This window comes from Cebus imitator, unplaced genomic scaffold (assembly GCF_001604975.1).
Source record: "Cebus imitator isolate Cc_AM_T3 unplaced genomic scaffold, Cebus_imitator-1.0 Scaffold24, whole genome shotgun sequence".
NCBI lineage: Eukaryota > Metazoa > Chordata > Mammalia > Primates > Cebidae > Cebus > Cebus imitator.
In genome coordinates, this window is record NW_016107339.1 from 4,176,192 (window position 1) to 4,197,796 (window position 21,605).

A 21,605-nucleotide genomic window follows, 5' to 3' on the forward strand; every position below is an offset into this window, starting at 1 on the left:
CAAACATGTGTGTACCCACATATATACATGCCTGCACACTTGTGTGGTTGTTCTTAAAGAGGCATTCAAAAATAAAGGCTCTGCCAGTCTACATCCAGAGTTGAAAGTAAAAAAGCTAAAAAATAATTTTAAAATTTTTTTTAAGGCTCAAAAAATTCAGTTTGTATCTTATGATTGCTAATTCAGAATGTTTGCTGCCACAAAATAGAGCAAGTGCAATCACTTAAAAACAAAGCAAGTCCTCTATTTAGACCTTTTAAAACTGCGCCTGTTCTTTTGCTCTTTGGCTTCTCTGCTGGAAGGGTGGTTGTCTTACTATGTATATATCAGTGATTTAATAGTTTTCTTGTTTGATGACAGTGATGGAATACATGTATTCTTGCACCATTAGGTACTAAGCTGAGCATGTTACACTTGTAATTTTATTTAATTCTTACGAAAATGATGTGAGGTATAGTATCATCCGTTACTCCTTCCAAAATTGTTCCCTCCCCAGCACAAGAGTGGTAAAGAAAACACTTAAGTTACAGTCAGAAGTGGCCCTGTCACGTAACAGTTCAGAGGAACCTCAGTTGTTTCTTTGTCCAGTGGGAAAGATAATTGGTTACCCCTCACAACAGCTATGAGGATCAAAAATAATAATATATGTAAACTGTAAAAGCATGACAAAAATGTAGGGCAGTGATATAATTATCAAAGGAATGATTCATGATATATTCAGGATTGTAATGCTGCTGTAGAAGTCATTGAAAATTAAATATGAGGTTGTCATTTAGTGGTTGATGCCAGTGTTAGATACTTGGTTTCCCTTTGTCTTCATTGCAGGTAATAAGTGTAAATAAAAAGATTGCCATTGAGATCAAAGAGAGTTTTATTTAGAATAAGATAATTCTCCTCCATCTCTGTATTTGAAAATACTCTGTATTGGAACTCAGTATTTGAAAGCAGGTTTAATGTAAGAACAGATTAATCAAGGTGGGATAATGCCAGAAGTTTAGACAAAAAAAGAAATAATCCATTATAAAATTATTTTGCACAGTACTCTTACTGTTGTACTTATTACACAGTTGTTGATTATAGATGATTATAGATAATCAGGTTGGAGTAGTAATAAGTCTCCTTTTCTGTAACAAATATAAAGCAGGTGTAGTGTATTTCCAAGAGATATATCTCATTTTTTGTTCTATAAACAGGAAGCACAGTCCTATGCGGATGACAATAGTTTATTATTCATGGAGACATCAGCCAAAACATCAATGAATGTAAATGAAATATTCATGGCAATAGGTAAGATTAATATCTCTTTAAAAATGATCAGTATAAGTAAGTATGAAGCTTGTTTGGTTTGACTGTCTCTTGTTTAAAAAATTCCTGGGGGCAGGGGGGTTGTATGTGGTTAAACCACTTTTCTAGGTCTCTTCCACAAAGCAATACTTTCTTGGTAATATTGTTAAGTTTGAAAGATGATTACCTGTTAGGTTGTAATATTGTCAATTTAGGTAAGCTTATTCCAGGTAAGTTAAGCCTGGACCTTAACCTAATAGTTGAAACAGATTTTGCAAAGGTTTCACTGGGAAAATTGGATAAATATGTTTTTTTTAATTAGGTTATACTTTTTAAAAATCAAATTGTTGGTAAGTATAACTCAGAAGAACATGACATATAGGTATACAGGTTGACACATTATTTTAATGTAAATATTATAAGGGAGACGATTTCAGAGCATAGAGGCATAAGGGGAAAAAGGGAAAACAAAACAACACTCATACTTCATATTATTTCAGATGGTCATTTGATCTTACACAATGTTCTTGCCTTTGCTTTAAGGTACTTTTTAACTGATGGTAATTGCTGTTTCAGTTTTTGATTATAGGTAACAAATTTGGAGTTGTAATAAGCCTCCTTTTTTCTATAACAAAAATAAAGGTTGGTTTTGTTTTTTGACCCTTTCCTCTTTCCATTGGTTTTAAGGTATAGATTCTATCTGAAAGGTCTGTTTTGGTTGTTCTCAAAGTTTGCTGTCTCTAGTTTTCATATACACAGCACTCTTCTCATCCCATACCAACTTTTATTTTACAGCACTAATTCTTAACTGGGGTGTTCACAGTCCTAACCCCAAGTAAGAAATATTCATAAATTGAACTTATATAAATAGTTAATAGCTGAAACAGAGAATAATGAAAAGCCAGTAAAAGTTGCAAGTATTTTTATTATTTTTCACTAGGTGACAGAGTTTAATGGTACTTCATTTGAAATGGTTAAAAAAGAAACTTGCCTGTTTCTCATGTAAAACGTTTTCCTGAAAAACTTAAGTTTGCAGTTTGCTAGGGAAATACTGGCATAGTTGTGAAGGATTGTGTGATAATATATTCATTTTTAAATGGACACGTTACACTTAGAATCACATCTGAAAAGTTAGAGGAAACAAGGAGATAATAGGTCTCTGAAATCAGCCTGAACTTTAAACCTTTTTCACAGTGTTTACCAGATGGGCTTTAATTTGTACCTTTTATTCAAACATGCTAATAAAATCATTTTTTGAGTTAGAAAGTAGCCTACATATTTTAGTTTTTTGTTTTTTTCTGAAATTAGAATCCCTTCTTAAAACCTATGGGCAAATGAATTATGGTCTTTCCATTTCCTTCACTAGATTAGTAAATTATTTTTCTTTTTTTTTGTTATGAAGGAATAATTTGATAGATGAGTAACTTAAATCACACGGTGCATTCATAACAGTTCTAATCAATGCAGGGGCTAAAAAGTTTCTCGTTCTAATTTACTTCCTTCAACCTCTGAATCTCACTCACATCTGATTTAAACACTTAAGGAAGGAAGCATGCCAAAGGGATACATGATTGCTCAATCCAGAACCTTAGTTACTATTATTATACAATGTATAATGCTATTTTGTGTCCAGGGACCAGCATTCAATGTCTGTGGGACTTTGCTTGTAAATACATTTGATTGGAGATTTACCATTAATACCATTTATGCTACCAGCCCTAGAGCCAGTCCTAGAGAAGTAGCCCAGTTGAAGGCTTTCTTTCCAAACTTAAGTGCTCCTGGCTCCCAGATCCATTGCCCAACCCAGCATCTAGGATTCTAAAAATGATTGATGCTGATGTGAAATGAATGTGTAGAACAAATAAAGGATAAAAGGTCCACAGTGCAACTAGGCAATCAGATTTCAAAGTAGAGCATATTCAACTTATGTGTAACCTGAGTCAAAGCTATGGTAAGGTTAAGAGTCTTACTGTAGTAGTCCATCCCCAAGATTGATAGAGATCTGTATGTACAGCCACTCTTACAATCAGTACTCTTAGACATTTTTAATATTCTACCTCCCCTCAAAAAATGAATTTAGCTTTAACACATCAGGGATCTGTGGATTAAAATAAACTACAGCAGTCTCCAACTTTACAATGGTTTGACTTAACAATTTTTTAACTTGATGGTGCGAAAGTGATACGCATTCAGCACATTCTCTACTTACTTCGGGGTTACATTCAGAAACCCATCATAAATTTAAAATATCATAAATCAGGCCAGGCATGGTGACTCACGCCTGGAATCCTAGCACTTTTGGAGGCCAAAGTGGACAGATCACCTGATGTCAGGAGTTGGTCAGGAAACCAGCCTGGCCAACATGTCGAAACCCTGTCTCTATTAAAAATACAAAAATGAGCTGGGCATGGTGGTGTGCACCTGTAGTCCCAGCTACTTGGGAGGCTGAGACAGGAAAATTGCTTGAACCCAGGAGGCAGAGGTTCCAACGAGCTGAGATGGTTCCATTGTACTCCAGCCTGGGTGACAGAGCAAGACTCTTTCTCAAAAAAAGAAAGAAAGAAATAAAAACATACAACTTAGGATGGATATATCAGAAAGTAGCCCCATTGTAAGTCAAGGAGCAGCTATATATCCAGCAGGTAAGTTTTTTTTTAATCATTGGTAAGCACACTTTAGAGAATACCCACTAGCTCTGTAGAGCTTGGCAGAGGTAAAGCCATAGCTCCTGGTTGAGTATGTTTTCTGAATTTCACAAGCCATACTCATCTGACTGAAATAAAATTGGGAAATAGTTTTTGAAGATGGGGTCTTCATGATCCATTCCATTTGTATTAGGTATAACTACTGGTGAGTCAGATTAGGATTCATCAGCCCATAAAAGGAGAAAATGAGGTTGGGTGTAGTGACTCACTCCTGTAATCCCAATACTTTGAGAGGCCACAGTGGGATGATCTTCAAGGCCAGGAGTTCTAGACCAGCCTGGACAACAGAGCAAGACCCTGTCTCTTAAAATAAAAAAAATAAAAACAGGCATGGTGGTATACACCTTGTAGTCTCAGCTACTTGGGAGGCTGAGGTGGGTGGATCTTTTGAGGCCAGAGATTCAAGGCTGCAGTGAGCTATGATTGTTGTACCGCAATCCAGCTTGGCTACAGAGGGAGACCTTGTCTCCACAAAGAAAAGAAGTATGGCTGCAGGCTACACTCAAACTAAGATCACAATGAAGTGTTGAGTATGTCTGAATATGTGTGGTTATGTTTGTGTCTGAGTGTATTTCCACTAGCATGCTAATAAGGTATGTTTGTGTGTCAAGTATATTTCCGCCAGTATGCTAAGTTTTGAAACATGCAGGCATCTAACTTGGGTTTTACTGCCCTTCCTTTGCCCAAGGCGTAGATTATAATTGTTCGTTCTCAGAAATTCAACACTTACCTATTTCAAACCCTTTATTTCAAGGTAGCTGATAGTTACGCTGCAAAGTGTAAGTTTCTCCTTTAAAAACTAGGAGGTCGAGCATAGTGGCTAGGGGTTGCTTCAGCCCAGGAGTTCAAAACCAGCCTAGGCAACAAAGTGAGACACTCAGGGCTGCAGTGAGCCATGATGAAGCACCACTGCGCTTCATCCTGGGTGACAGAGTAAGACCCTGTCTCTTAAAAAAAGAGAGGGAGGGCCAGGCGCAGTGGCTCACGCCTGTAATCCCAGCACTTTGGGAGGCCGAGGCGGGTGGATCACGAAGTCAAGAGATTGAGACCATCCTGGTCAACATGGTGAAACCCCACCTCCACTAAAAATACAAAAAATTAGCTGGGCATGGTGGCGTGTGCCTGTAGTCCCAGCTACTCGGGAGGCTGAGGCAGAAGAATTGCCTTAACCCAGGAGGCAGAGGTTGCGGTGAGCCGAGATCGCGCCATTGCACTCCAGCCTGGGTAACAAGAGCGAAACTCCGTCTCAAAAAAAAAAAGAGAGAGAGGGAGAAAATGTATGTAGATGTTTTAAGGCCAGAGAAGCCAGGAAGGAAATAGTAGATATGATCTGTCATAATTCAGGGTGATAATTAGTTGCACAATAGAGGACAAGTTTTGTTGAGGTGATGATTGCGATGGTATTTTTTTCTCTCCTGACTTGGTCTAAAAAGTGTTTGTGGCAGCCTTAGAGAATGCTAATATGAGCTGAGCTTCTTTATGAACTTGCTGGCCATCATCTTTATTGACTTAGATTTTTTTAATAGAAGTAATAATGAGGCTGGGTGCCGTGGCTCATGCCTGTAATCCCTATACTATAGGAGGCTGAAGGCAGGTGGATCACTTGGGGTCAGGAGTTCAAGATCAGCGTGGGCAACATGGTGAAATCCTGTCTCTACTGAAAAACCAAAATTAGCCTGGCATGGTGACACATGCCTGTAACGCCACCTACTCGGGAGGCCAAGGCACGAGAATTGGTTGAAGCCAGGAGGTGGAGGTTGCAGTGAGCTGAGATTGCGTCATTGCACTCCAGCCTAGGTGAGCCTAGGTGACAAAGCAAGACTGTCTGAGAAAAAAAAAAAGTAATAATGAGTATAAAATACAACTTTTCTGCTATTAAGTGAATCTGTATAGAGAATTATATAAAGCATTAGTCAGCCTTAAGTTTTAATTGTATCCGTAACCAGTTCCTGTCTACCCTTCTCTCAACACTATTACCCCAGAGATCAAACTCCCTAAGACAGCAGTCAGTGTTTTGGCATTTAATAGATAATTTTAACATTTGAAGAGAATGAACATATAGTTATGTGATACTTTGGGGGTAATCTAACTGGAAAGAAAGATGATAAATAAACAGATGAAACTAATATTAATATGTATATTCTAATTCTATTTATTTGATCATTTTCTCTCAGCTAAAAAATTGCCAAAGAATGAACCACAAAATCCAGGAGCAAATTCCGCCAGAGGAAGAGGAGTAGACCTTACCGAACCCACACAACCAACCAGGAGTCAGTGTTGTAGTAACTAAACCTCTAGTTTGAACTAGCTGGAATAGTCTTCTGCTTCCTAAATGTTAATAACAATGGAATTGGAGCATTTAACCAGCCCACTATGACTTCCAAAAGAAGAGACTTATACGATAGAGTCAAGTTTCTAATACAGAATTATTTTAAGTGTTTTGAACTTAATTTTTAATAACATGCATGGGTCCCTCTCACTAATGTTTCAGCAATAGGGAAAAATGAGAACTATGTGGACATTTGTTTCATTGGAAGGTTAGGGGAAATAATTTCCCATCACTAGAAATATAGATAAATGACTGTCTGGACCCACACAGTTAACCAGCCCATTTCTCCACACTGGTACAGTAGTCACCTGTGAAAAAAAATTTGGAACTTACTAATTGGAGCTTTTCAAAAACATTCTTTTTTTAGAAGAAGATTCTAAAGTTACTTATGATGCTTAGCTGTAGTATTCAGGCAAATGTTCATTTCTCCTGGTACCTGTATTTAAAATGTACATTCCACATTTTAATGAATTAACCACAAGAAAATAATCCCACATATACAAGGTGGGGGTCGGGGGGCAGGGAAGAGTATTAATGGTATCTAAATTATAGCCAGTCCTGTTTTTTCAAATGGGGTAAAAAAAAAAAAAAATGCAACCCTATCTTGTTCTAGGAATTTGAGAACAATAAATGCATCTTAATGGTTAGTGTTCCTTACAAACATATGAATTCTTTAACAAAAATGAAATAAACCAGGTGTCTGTGATTTCTAATTAATCACTGCTGGCCATTACATAGATTTTGTTGTTTGGGGCAGGGAGGGGGCTTTTGTTCCCTTTTGACATAATATAGTCAATGCACTAACAATTATGTATATTCAAACTTGATTTTAAATTCGATGTTCAGCTGTACTGTAAATAGGGTACTGCATTGTAGTCTCCATATATGTATTACTTTTCTGTAATATTTAAGAGTTGCTTAAAAGTATACAAAATGTACAGTTACTAAAACAGCTAATTATTTCTCTCTCCCCCTTTGGCAGGAAGGGGCATCAGTTCCTCCATGGCTAGAATCATAATAAACAACGTACCCACAATTTGTAACATAAAGTATTGAAATATGTTAGTAACAATCTTGCAGCCACCTTTTCCAAAGTTCATTTTATTTTGATCAGTTCAGTATATTGCACTAATTATTTTAGGTATTTTCATTATATGAAAGCTACCATGTGTCAGAGATGATTTAATCTATTTAAGTGTTGGACTGCTAGGAGAACTTGTACATTTATGATAATGCAGAATTAGGAAAACGGTTCACCAGTGTTTAGTTTTATATTGAGGTGCTCAGGTTGGAATAAAGTGGTATAAAAAGCAAGTATTGGTTTTTCTCTCTCTCTTTTTTTTTTTTTTTGGCATAAAACTGTTAATGTATGTAAGTGATATTATGTAACCTAATATCTGCTTTTATATTTACAATGTTTATAAAATTATTTGTGTGGTATTGATGAATTATCCTAATATATGGATCACTGGAGAATTGCTTTATGGTACTATATTTTGGTGTGTTGGATAACTGGAACTTTATTTTTTATGTCAGAAGCTGATACTTCCATTGAGAAATATTACCATAACTGTAATGTTGTCTCTGGAGCCAGCCAGTAAAGCAGCATTTACAAGTTCATGGCTAACATACTCAGCTGCATCTTCATAGAAACTCTTAGTGCCTAATTGTTTTTCATTTATTGCCACACCATTTACACTGGTTGGTCTGTCAGTTACTTTTTCACTGCAAGGTTCATGATGAATTGTTTCTGCTGGAAATGTTTCTACATTCTCAGGGTTATAAATGGAATATTTAGAATAGTTTGAATCAGACAAATTTTCTTTGGAATTTCTAGTTGGCACACATTCTTTAGATTCAGATTTATACTGAAACAATACGTGGATATTACTTTGTGATTTCGTAAAGTTTGGTTCACTGTTGAAAAAAAGCAGAGGCCCTTTTGATGGTGAAGATTTGTTATGCGTGATAGAACAGTATGTTTCTTTATACACGTGAAATGTCGTCATTGCCAAGGCAGTGACTTCTTCTTTATCCAAAACTTCCCAAAGTCCATTAGTAGCTAAGATAAGGAATTGACATAAGTCATCTATAGGGACAGAAATAGTTTGAGGTGCTGGGATAATGGATTTTTTCAGCTTGAGATTTCCATGAAATCCAAGTCCTCGTGTAGTTTTTACTTGCCCTTCTACCAGCCCGTATGGTTCATTTGCGCTAATGACTGCTCCATTCTGAAGTATTCTTCTTCTTTCATTTGTGTTTCGTGTAGTATGTTCTTTGGTGAGGCAAAAACCTTTCCCATTTCTGCATAAGACTGCTTGCACATTACCTAAAAGATTATTTTTTAAAAGAATAAATTTTTATCCTACGGATAACTAATTGTATCAAAATCTGCTAACTTTATTAATTTTGTGTTTCAATGCTAAACAGAAAGCAGGCTATTTAAAGGTGTTTTTAAAATATGTGTAATATATCACTACTGAACGATTTACAGTAAATACAGGTTTCAAACAAGTCCATTTATCCCTCACTGTTAAGCAACTTCTAGTGTTTAAAACTACTACATTTAGCATTAACATTATGGGTAATGCAAAGTAACCTCTAAATTTTTTAATGAAATGAATTAGTATTCATATTGGTGAGTCATTAGTTGAACTTTTTGATAGCCAATATATATTCCATATAGCAGACTTTTAAAATGTTTTAAGATAAATTTTTTAAATTAATTTTTATTATGCTTTAAATTCTGGGGTACATGTGCAGAATGTGCAAGTTTGTTAACACAGGTATACATGTGCCCAGGTGGTTTGCTGCATCCATTCCCCCATTATCTACTTTAGGTATTTTTCCTAATGTTAGCCCTCCCCAATCCTCCCACCCCCTGCTATCCCGCCCCTAGCCTTCCCATCTCTCGACAAGCCCCAGTGTGTGATGTTCCCCTCCCTGTGTTCGTGGTTCTCATTGTTTAACTCCCACTTAACGAGTGAGAGTTGAGAGGTTACAAGTGAGAGGTTTTCTGTTCTTGTGTCGGTTTGCTGATAATGCTGCTTTCCAGCTTCGTCCATACCCCTGCAAAGGACATGAACTCATCCTTTTTTATGGCTGCACAGTATTCCATGGTGTATATGTGTATTCCATGGTGTATATGCCACATTTTCCTTATCCAGTCTATCATTGGTGGGCATTTGGAAGGTAAGTCTTTTTTCAATTTGAAACACAAACTTTGATTTTTGTTTTGTTTTGTTTTATTTTTTGAGACGGAGTCTTTAGATACCCAGGCTGGAGTGCATTGGCATGATCTCGGCTCACTGCAACTTCTGCTTCCTGGGCTCAAGTGATTTTCCTGCCTCAGCCTCCCGAGTATCTGAGATTACAGGCACGTGTGGCTACACCCAAGTTTTTGTATTTTTAGTGGAGATGGCATTTCGCCTTTTTGGCCAGGCTGGTCTCGAACTCCTGACCTCGTGATCCACCCACCTCAGCCTCACAAAGTGCTGGGATTACAGGCATGAGCCACTGCACCTGGTTACAAACTTCGATTTTTAAAAAAATAGAATGATAGTTATGTAACTGATAAAAGTTAAATCTTGGATGTACTTAGGTCATGGGTGATGAAAAAATTAGAATGCCACTATTAATGTTAGTCTTACTAAGTTCCTGTAATATATAAATTTTAAAAAAGCCAATCAGTCCTCTGAAGAAAAAAAGTGTTATTAACGTATTACATGAATAATAGGCAGCCACCATTAAACCCTTTGGTTGGAAACTGAAATCTTAAAAGTTAGTTGTAGTTTTTTCATGGTTCAAATGAATCCATGATGGTGTGCTTCATTGAAATCTTTACAGTTTAAACATGATCTGAACAGACAAGTGTGGTTATATTACTGTAACTTTCTTTGGTGTATTTTTTTTTTTAGAACCACTGAATTTTTTAGTTAGGAAAAATTGATTTTCCCTAAGTATTTAGGTAAAAATCACATATAATTACATATTGTTTATTCTTGATACGAAATCATTTGTGATTTATAAAAAGTTACCTAAACTGCTGAGATGGGGTTGATGATATTTGAATATCATAGTATCTTTGAGATTTAAAATTGCTGGAATAGGATGCCAAATTTACATAGAATATTCCAGTTTTAAATATGATGCTGTGCCTGGGATCATTCAGTTGCATGCAGAAGGAGTTCAGTTCTAGACCCACAGTTTTTTAGGTAAAATAATTGAGCCTTAGAAGATTGAGGTCCAAGGCCAGGTGTGGTGGCTTACACCTGTTATCCCCGCACTTTGGGAAGCTGAGGCAGGCAGATCACTTGAAGCCAGGAGCTTGAGGCCAGCCTGGGCAACATGGTAAAACCCCATTTCTACTAAAAATACAAAAAATTAGCCAGGTATGGTGGTGCACGCACACCTGTAATTCCAGTTAGGAGGCTGAGGCACAAGAATTGCTTGAACACAGGAGGTAGAGGTTGCAGTAAGCTGAGATCACGCCACTGCACTCCAGCCTGGTGACAGAGCAAGACTCAAAAAAAAAAAAAAGATTGAGGTCTATGCAACTAGTATAGTAGTATAGTTGGAAAGCCTAAATTGGTAGCCAGTGTGGTGGCTCATGCTTGTAGTTCCAGCACTCTGGGAGGCTGAGGCAGGAGGACCACTTGAAGCCAGGAGTTTGAGACCAGCCTGGCCAACATGGTGAAACCTGTCTTTACTAAATAAAGTAGCCAGGTGTAGTAGTGCACACCTGTCATCCCAGCTACGTGGGAGGCTGAGGCACGAGAATTGCTTGAACCCTGGAGGTAGAGGTTGGAGTGAGCGAGATCGCACCGCTGCACTCAAGCCTGCATGACAGAGGAGCCTAAATTGGTACAGCATTAGTGTCAGATATAGACAAACTATTGGCTCATTTACATAATAGAAATTTTTAATAGCTGAGCTAGATTGGGACTAAAAGATGGTATTTGTGAAAAATATTTTGGAAACAACTACATAAATTGTAGTTCTAGGTTATAGGGTCCCTCCTTTATAGTTTGGTTATTAATATTTTACGTTATCTTACCATTGGTTTTTCTACTTGGATTTTGTAGAACGTTAAGTCAGTAAAATCTTGACTTTTGCTGAATTATAAATCATTACTCTATCAGCAAAGCAACATGGAGTGGTACTTAACGTGCTAACTGAGTAAATGGAATTGTTAGGCGTACATATGGTTCAGTACCTCTTAAATTAGAACAATTTTTATATGTGTACATAAATATGAATTAATGTGGCCATATCTCTGAAAACAAAAGGGACGTAATTTGGCTCAGAATAGTCAAATCCGTTGACTGCGTAAATATTTACATGTGGCAAGCCAAAGCCCATTTTAACAAAAAGAAAAAGCATTGTTTTCCTGCTGTGTGATTTGAAAATAATTTAATAGAAATATGTATTTACAATTGAAGGATGGTAAACAGGTTATTTTTATTTTAGTTACCTCTGTAGAGAGCTTGACCAGTGTAGCCTCGTGCACTATTTGCCTTTTTTTTCCTGTGCTAAAGAGTAGGACATACCATCTTGGCCCATTTTATTACTTGTGACCATCCTCTGGGTTCAGCACAATAAAATATTCTAGGATAAAGGACATTAAATCCTGGTTGCAGTTCTTGCTCTACCCATTAGAAAGGGAGATAATGCTTTTTTTTTTTTCTTTTCGAGACAGGGTTTCACTCTCATCCAGGCTGGAGTGCAGTGGCATGATCGCAGGCTCGCTGCAGCCTTGACCTCCCTGGGCTCAGGTAATCCTCCTACCTCAGCCTCCCGAGTAGCTGGGATTAAAGGTGTGTTCCACCACACCCGGCTAATTTCTGTATTTTTTAGTAGAGACAGAATTTTGCTATGTTGCCCAGGCTGGTCTCAAACTCCTGGGCTCAAGCGATCCTCCCACCTTGGCCTCTCAAAGTGCTGGAATTAAAGGTGCCAGTCACCACACCCGGCAGCACATTCTTTACCTGTATGAATGGTGCATGAAGGAAAGAAAAAGTGAAGGAGAAAAAGCCAGCATTTCTTAATTATTTGTGTATATAACCCAGGAAGTAGAGGGTGAGTAAGATTCAGGCTCAGGAAGACTACTAACAGAATGAACTAAAAAATTAGATGTGCAGAGTCAATAGTTTCATTTTGTAAACAGTTAGTGGCACATGCTGTCAGCTACAAACAGGGCGTTTGAAGTCAAGTGCTATATTAAGCTGAAAGCTTGAACAGGATAATGAACAAAAGGTTTCCATGAAGATGGGAAATTAGAGGAAGATTATTAAATATCATTGTTATGTCCACATAGTCTGGAGAAGTGGAGAGGAAACAGCCTTCAGATAGTTTAAGAGAAAGGGCAATTTGGCTTTTAAAAAAGTTTCTTCCAACATCTGTTTGGAGGAAGTGAGAACAGCTGACCAAGCAGTGAACTGTGTTGAAGACCACTATACAATTTTAATCTGAGTATAAATGAATTTAATTCCTAGACAAAGGTAACAGCTTTCAGTATTTGGTGAGACTGTGCTCTTCAGAAAATGTTTTCAGAGCAAAAATGGAAGAGGATTACTGGAAGAGCAACGTGTTTAGGAACAATAATCTTGGAGATTAAAAAGAGCCGCTTTGAGATGATGCTCAAGCCTTTTAAAAGTGGCATAGTCAGGTAAAGTGTTTCTTATGCAGAGGGTAATGATGTGACTGCCTCCTGTGATTACTGGGCTATCACCAACTTTTATGAAAAGGAAAAGTCCAGTAAACTTCAGAGTGAACTCTGGAATCCCAGCCAGGGGATTCCGGAGCTGAGTAGGCAATACTAAGATTTTTCTCAGATAAAGCCAGAGAGGTGACCTAGTGTTGAATAGAACAGAAAAGTTTTAAGAAAGAATGAGAGAAGAGGAAAAGAAACTTTATGTGGTGGTCACAGAAAACATACGTGATGGGTGAAGCAGGAAAAATAAAAACACACCTGGGATGCACAAGATTGCCCAGGGGTAATAAGACAGCCTGGTATAGAAAAACAGCATGGGGAGTGGAGGGATTTAGGAGCCTGACACACTCAGACTTTAATCCCAACCTTTTGTCAGTGTGGCCTTTATTAGGTCACTTTACTAAGTAATAGGTTTTCACCCACAGTATTATTTGTCAAAGTTATTGTGAGACTCAAGCTAATTTAGTAGGTAGACTCTTAAAGGTTATTTAGTGTTCCAAGAAGGGGAAAGCAGGTACAGAGGCTATCCAAAAGAAATTGAGGGGAAATGACAAACGTTTCATTTCAGACCCATTTATAAAGAATTATAAGAAAATGCAAAGTAGAATTACAGAATTAAGAGAGTAGTCATTGGTAACTTGGAAAAATTGAAATAGTCATTGAGGAAAGGAAAAATTACAATTATTAAAAAGCATAAATAGAGTTGCATGTAAATAAGGTGAGGGGAAACAGTCTATATCCAATTTTTCTTCAGGGCTCTAGTTTGAGCCAAAGAAGCTGAATTTGTTGAATTTTATTTTATTTTGTGAAGTATTTGTTGAATGAGTTCTCAGAATCAGGCTTGTAAATATGGGTTCCCCAGCACCACCGTCAAAAAAAAGGGAGAAGGGGAAGGGAAGAAATATAAAACGCCAGTGTTAAGAATTTGGCTTTTTTCGCCGGGCGCGGTGGCTCAAGCCTGTAATCCCAGCACTTTGGGAGGCCGAGGCGGGTGGATCATGAGGTCAAGAGATCGAGACCATCCTGGTCAACACGGTGAAACCCTGTCTCTACTAAAAATACAAAAAATTAGCTGGGCATGGTGGTGCGTGCCTGTAATCCCAGCTACTCAGGAGGCTGAGGCAGGAGAATTGCCTGAACCCAGGAGGCGGAGGTCGCGGTGAGCCGAGATCGTGCCATTGCACTCCAGCCTGGGTAACATGAGTGAAACTCCGTCTCAAAAAAAAAAAGAATTTGGCTTTTTTCCTGCACAAAATTGAAGGAGATTCTGGAGTCGAGTTAGACTTTAGGGTAAAATGTAAGGGTGGAGATAATTTTAAAAACAACTTATGAAACTAGTCCAAATGAACACATTTTCACACCCATGGAAACAATTGCATCTAGACAGGAAAGAAAATGAGGTCTGTAAATATAGCATTAGTGATGAATGAAGACAAAAAGTCCACATAATAATGACACCCTAAAAACAGGAGAAAGTGGTACTCTTCATTTGGAGTAACCAGGCTTCAAGCCTAAAAAACTGGAGTCCTGGCTCACTCACTGGTTATATATCCTTGTATAGTGCTTTGATGAGCTTTAGTCTTCTCATGTATTAAAAATGTGATTATCTTTTCCTCACAGATTTCGAAGATTAGAGGAAAGGAGTGACTTGGCAATCTTGAGAAGAGAAGGGAAGGGGCTTCAGGTGATCACCAATTTAAAAATCGTGATAGCCAGGTATGGTGGTGCTGAAGTCCTAGCTACTTGGGAGGCTGAGGCAGGAGGACCGCTTGAGGCTAGGGGTTCCTGGCTATATAGCAAGACCCCATCCCATCTCAAAAGAAAAAGAAAGAAAGAAAATTGCAAATAATAGAGAAGTAGTGGATAAAGTTGTGCCTGGTCTCTGAATCTACCGTGAGCTTATGGGACAGAAAGCTAGAACATTAGAAATAAAAGTAGTTTATGGGGCCTCATTAAAAGGAATTATTAACAAATGTACAATCTAGACATAAAGGTTGGAATAACAGATACACTAAAGCACTCAAATATTAAAAAGGAGCAGCAATGGGGCAGTCTGGGTCTTAGATTGACCCTTCCACTGAGAACAAGTAAATATCCTGGATGATATAGCAGCAAGTACAAAATACTCGAAAAGAATAATGACTAAACTCAAGTATACCAAGAGAAGAAACCAGCTTTTACCTGAGACCATGTATTGAGCCGAATAAATCCACACTGAGTTTTCACAGGGTGGCCAGGGGCAGTGGCTCATGCCTATAATCCCAGCACTTTGGGAGGTCAAAGCAGTGGATCACTTAAGGTCAGGAGTTTGAGACCAGCCTGGCCTGGTTGTGATAGCACATGCCTGTAATCCTAGCTACTCGGGGGGCTGAGGCAGAAGAATCACTTGGACCCCAAACCGGGGAGGCAGAGAGTGCAGTGAACCAAGATCGAGCCACTCCACTCCAGCCTGGGTAACAGAGCAAGACTCCATCTTAAAAAAACAGAAAACAGGATTATGAAACAGAAGACAAAACCTAGGGCTTGTCCATTTAGTGAGACTAAGTGGCTCACCACAACAAAGCTAGGACCCTAAAGGACGATGGCCTTACTGAAACAGTGAACCAAAAGTAAACCTATGCCTCTTGCCACCACTTAGACTACAGAAAAATTGACTATTTCCAATTATGCTAAAGAGAAGAAGAAAGGAAGCCACAAAGAACTTGGAACTGGCTTGACATTGTAGCTCACATCTGTAATCCTGTGAGGAAAGGATAATCACATTTTTAATACGTGAGAAAATTAAAGCTTATCAAAGCATCAAAGCACTTTGGGAGGCCAAGACAGGAGGATCACTTGAGTCCATGAGTTCGAGACCAGCCTTGGCAACATAGCGAGGCCTCATCTCTACAAAAAAAAAAGAATGTGAAACCACCAATCGTCATGTATTTGTAGTCTGAAAGCCTCAAATGGATCCCTTAGTACATATTGATAGTGTCAACAGGCAGATACCAGGCAGGAGCAAATGCAGTACTCTGGATGACAGCTCTCAAATAATTCCCCAAAACATAAATTATTTGGAATTTCTTATCTTTCTGGTCAAGATACAATAACAGTGACTGGATTTACACTTTTATCTGTTTTGAAGAGACAGAGCCAAGAGTCCAGGGAGAGCAATGCAGCTAGAGCTTGCTGAGGACAGAATGCCAGAGAGAAAAGAGCTGCACAGAGAATTCCAGATACCTTTAGAGGGTCTTTCTCAAGGGGATCTTAAGTGTTTAGATGGGTACTGGTGAATACATGTGTGTGAGGAAACTCCACAACACTGGGGAAACAAACATTTGAAAAGGATTAAAAGGAGCATTGCTGAGGACTCATAGGGTTGGGAGAATAATTCCTGTTCCAACCAGCCAGACTGAAAAGACATAAAATTCATGAATCATTAGGTAGCTTACTTAGGAAGGTCTTGCCTCAGTAGTAGAGAATAATTAGAGCAAACTCAATACCGCCCTGGACTTGCCTGACAAATTTAAAAAAAAACAGTATCTAAAATGATCAAACTATTTCCAAGTAGTTTCATCCCAAAACAAAGCTCAAGATCATATATCCAAAAACACACATTTATCCCCACAGCCTGTCAATGTGATCTTGTTGGAAAAAAACTGTTTTTGCAGTTATCATTAAGGATCTCGAAATGAGACCATCCTGGATTATCCAGGCGGGCCTGAATTCCAATGAGAAATGTGTTTATAAGAGATACATAGAGTAGAGACACATGGGCAGAACAGTAAAACGCCATGCGAAAGTCAAGGAGGGACTGGAATTATGCAGCTGTGGGTGAGGGAATGCCTGGAGCTACCGTAAGCTGGAAGACCCAAAGAAAGATTCTACCCTAGAAGAGGCATGGCCCTGTGGACACCTTGACTTCAGGCATCTGGCCTCCAGAAGCATGAGAGAATAAATTTTTGCTGTTTTAAGCCACCAAGTTGTGGTAATTTGTTACGGCAGCCCTAGGAAGCTAGTACACCAGGCATGCAAATAAGAAGGAAAATAACACCCATGATAAGTGAAAAGTCAATCAATTGAAACCAACTCCAAAATGGCATAGATGTTACAATTAGCAGGCATGAACATCAGTTATTATAACTGTATTCCATATGTTCAAAAGTTAGAGACATATATGATTTTTTAAAAAATTGATATTTTTTCATACCATAATGGAACAGAAATCAATAGCAAGAGGAACACTGGAAATTATATGAATACATGGAAATTAAATAACATGCTCCTGAACAATCATAGGGTCAATGAAGAAATTAAAAAGGAAATAAACTTCTTGAAACAAATGAAAATCAAAACATACCAAAACCTGTGGGATGCAGCAAAAGTGATACTAATAGGAAAATGTACAGTAATAGACTCCAAATAAACAACCTAACAGTGCACCACAGGGAACTAGGAAAGCAAGAACAAACCAAATTCAAAATTAATAGAAGGGGAAAAAAATAAGAGCAGAATTAACCAAGATAGACACTAAAAAATACACACAGGATTAATAAAAGGTGGTTTTTATGAAAAGATTTTAAAAGTCAATAAATCTTTAGCTAGCCTAACCAAGAAAAAAGAGAAAATCCCAAAAAATCAAAAATGAAAAAGACATTACAACAGATCTCACTGAAAAACAAAAGGTCATTAGAGACTATTATGAGCAGCTATACCCTAACAAATTAGAGAACCTAGAGGAAATGGATAAACACCTGGAGACATACAACCCTACCAAGATTGAACCAGGAAGAAATAGAAAAACTGAACAGCCGGGCGCGGTGGCTCACGCCTGTAATCCCAGCACTTTGGGAGGCCGAGGCGGGCGGATCACGAGGTCAAGAGATCGAGACCATCTTGGTCAACGTGGTGAAACCCCATCTCTACTAAAAATACAAAAAATTAGCTGGGCATGGTGGTGCGTGCCTGTAATCCCAGCTACTCAGGAGGCTGAGGCAGGAGAATTGCCTGAACCCAGGAGGCGGAGGTTGCGGTGAGCCGAGATCGTGCCATTGCACTCCAGCCTGGGTAACAAGAGCGAAACTCCGTCTCAAAAAAAAAAAAAAAAAAAGGAAAAACTGAACAGACAAAAAACAAGTAGTAGGCTTGAGTCAGTAATAAAAAGCCCCAAAATGAAAAGGCTAGGACCAGATGGCTTCACTGCTGAATTCTACCAAACGTATAAAAAAGAATTAACACCAATTATTCTCAAAATATTCAAGCAAATTGAAGAGGAGGGAATTATTTTTAACTAATTACATGAGCCCAGCATTACCTGGATACCAAAAATCAGAAAAAGACACACAACAAAGAAGAAAACTATAGGCCAATATCCCTGATGAATGTAGATGTGAAAATCCTCAACAAAATATTAGCAAGCTGAATCAAACAACATATTTAAAAAAAAATCAAGGACCACGATCAAGTGGGATTTATTCCAGGGATGCAAGGCTGGCTCACATAGAAATCAATAAATGTGAAGCTTTGTGCAGAGGCAGTATCATGGCCAATGAGGTTTAGCCATGGCGTGATTATTGCTAATTGAAAACTTTTTCCAATAGCCCACCATGACAACTTGTAATATAGTCAGCATTAAAAATAAAATGACACATTACCAACAGAATGAAGGAGAAATACCATATGATTATCTCAATAGATGACCAACATTTTTTTTTTATAAAATTCAACATCTTGGCTTGGCCTTGGGAGGCCAAGGTGGGTGGATCATGAGGTCAAGAGATTGAGACCATCCTGGCCAACATGGTGAAACCAATTCTCTACTAAAAATATAGAAGTTAGCTGGGCGTGGTGGCACGCCCCTGTAGTCCCAGCTACTCAGAGGCTGGGGCAGAAGAATCGCTTGAACCCAGGAGGTGGAGGTTGCAGTGAGCCGAGATCACACCACTACACTCCAGCCTGGTGACAGAGCAAGACTCTGTTTAAAAAAAAAAAAAAAAAAAAGTACAAGCATACAGTTGGAGAGAAGGAAAAAGTTCTAGGGTTTGATAGTCACATTAGGGTGACTGTAGTTAACAATATTCACTATATAACTTAAAATAGCTAGAAGAGTTTAAATGTTCCCAACACAAAGATAATACAGGTGATGAATATCTTGATTTGATCATTACATATTATATGCATATATCAAAATACCACATGTACCCCATAAATATTTATAATGATTATATATCAATAAAATAGATAAACATTTTTAAAAAGAATGTGAGTTTAGGCCGGTCGCGGTGGCTCACGCCTGTAATCCCAGCACTTTGGGAGGCCGAGGCGGGTGGATCACGAGGTCAAGAGATCGAGACCATCCTGGTCAACATGGTGAAACCCTGTCTCTACTAAAAATACAAAAAATCAGCTGGGCATGGTGGCGCGTGCCCGTAATCCCAGCTACTCAGGAGGCTGAGGCAGGAGAATTGCCTGAACCCAGGAGGCGGAGGTTGCGGTGAGCCGAGATCGCGCCATTGCACTCCAGCCTGGGTAACATGAGTGAAACTCCGTCTCAAAAAAAAAAAAAAAAAAAAAAAGAATGTGAGTTTGGCAATACCTTTTTCCACATGTACAAATTCAACATTTATTCAATGGCTTCATCATTGAATGCATATTTCATTATAAGGTAAGAATTTTTTTAATTCTAGAGTTATGATGATGTTGATATTTTATGAATTTTAAACAAGGAAACTCAATTTCCTTGCTATAATTAATCCTGTTCTATAGAATACAAAATAATTCTTGAAAAATTCATGTAAAAATTTTTTTATGGCTGAAAGTCATTTACAGTTCTTTCTTACAGAAGTACTTTTGTAACTAAATCATGACCTCAGGTTCTCTCTTTTGCAATTTCAATTTTTTTCACCCATGTGTCTTTTTATTAAAATGTAGCATGCCTAGATACAAACAGCTTAACACCATTGTGTAGGCCTGGAAATTAAATCCAGCTGTTTGACCTGGCGATTAGAGCCAACCAAACAGCAGCGTGTGTAGATATTTTTTTTTTTCAGATGGAGTCTCACTCTGTCACCCAGGCTGGAGTGTAGTGGCACAATCTTAGCTCACTGCAACCTCTGATTCCCTAGTTCAAGTGATTCTCCTGCCTCAGCCTCCCCAGTAGCTGGGATTACAGGCACCCACCACTGTGCACAGCTAATTTTTGTATTTTTAGTAGAGATGGGGTTTTACTATGTTGGCCAGGATGGACTCAATCTCCTGACCTCGCGATCTGCCTGCTCGGCCTCCCAAAGTGCTGGGATTACAAGCGTGAGCCACTGCACCCAGTCTTTTTTTTTTGGAGACAGAGTCTCGTTTCATCACCCAGGCTGGAGTGCAGTGGCACAATCTCGGCTCATTGCCACCTCCGCTTCCAAGGCTCAAGCGATTCTCCTGCCTCAGCCTCCTGAGTAGCTGGGATTATAGGTACCTACCACACCCAGCTAATTTTTTTTTTTTTAATGTATTTTTAGTAGAGATGGGGCTTCACCATATTGGCCGGGCTGGTCTCAAACTCCTGACTTCAGGTGATCCGCCCTACTCTGCCTCCCAAAGTGTTGAGATTACAGGCGTGAGCCACTGTGCCTGGCTGTATCTAGACATTTAATGACAGTATCCACTTACTGTATATGTCATAATTTGTCATATTAATTTTACAAAGACTCTAAAATGAATAGTATTTTCTCTCGGGATCCCAATTCCAAGAATATGGATCAGTTCACAGACTGGCCTTAAATGTGTAATGATTATGAACTATTTGGAACCTCAGCACAGAGCGTGAGAAATGACAGAGACCCTGGGACAGTGGATATGCACTTACTTTCTTGGTATTGCTTAGTCTGGAGTCCTTGACATTTCAGGCTCAGAACCAGGGCTGGATCAGAAATAGGCTGACTTTCTGGGGCCTTGACATTCATTGTAGTATTCTTTGTGGTTATGTGGCCTTGCAACACTATCTCTGCCACAAAGTCTCACTCACTGAGGCTCAGCCTCCTCAGGCTTTGGAAACAACCCCCTTAAGAGGTAAGAGGCAGCAATGATATGGTAGGACTGATTTCCAGCTCCAATTCCTATTACTTCTGAGACCTTGAACAAATTATCTCACATTTTTTGGCTTTAATTTTTCATCTGAAACATTGGGTTAACAATACTTAGATATCACTAGATATCGGTTATTGTAAGACTAGATGAGGAAATTACTCTGTATTGAATATTCAGTAAGTGGACACTATCATTAATAATAATTCTATCCACGAAAAGGGCAGTATAACTGCAGTTAAGCATCTCATGGAACTCAGTGTGAAACTCATGTCAATTTTGCTCAAAAGTTTAACCTCTGAGCTTTCCATTTTGGCAAATTCCTAAACTTCCTGAAATAACTTTAAAACAATACAGGCAACTTTTTAAAGAAGGGAATACATGCTCATAAAACTGAGGCATGTTTTTGCTCAAAGAGATAAAGAGAAAACAAAAAGAAAAAAAGAAACTGAGGCATAAACTATTATTCTCTCTGAGATGAAATAGATGCCAGTTGCGGTGGCTCACGCCTGTAATCCCA

General features: G+C 38.5%; 2 protein-coding genes and 1 pseudogene across 2 annotated transcripts in view; 2 read left to right on the forward strand and 1 right to left on the reverse strand.

Annotated features, from left to right (window-relative positions):
• The window catches only part of RAB5A (RAB5A, member RAS oncogene family), a 39,283-nt gene extending 31,651 nt beyond the window's left edge, over window positions 1-7,632 (forward strand). Inside the window, exons 5-6 of the mRNA XM_017522530.1 lie at window positions 1,194-1,287; window positions 6,164-7,632. Of these exons, the coding sequence (XP_017378019.1) occupies window positions 1,194-1,287; window positions 6,164-6,279 (210 nt within the window). The 3' untranslated portion in view covers window positions 6,280-7,632. The remainder of the gene's footprint in view (window positions 1-1,193; window positions 1,288-6,163) is intronic.
• Window positions 6,888-21,605, reverse strand: part of PP2D1 (protein phosphatase 2C like domain containing 1) — a 21,400-nt gene continuing 6,682 nt past the window's right edge. Inside the window, exon 3 of the mRNA XM_017522529.2 lies at window positions 6,888-8,647. Within this exon, the coding sequence (XP_017378018.1) occupies window positions 7,851-8,647 (797 nt within the window). The 3' untranslated portion in view covers window positions 6,888-7,850. The remainder of the gene's footprint in view (window positions 8,648-21,605) is intronic.
• Window positions 18,532-18,654, forward strand: LOC119470203 (annotated as a pseudogene).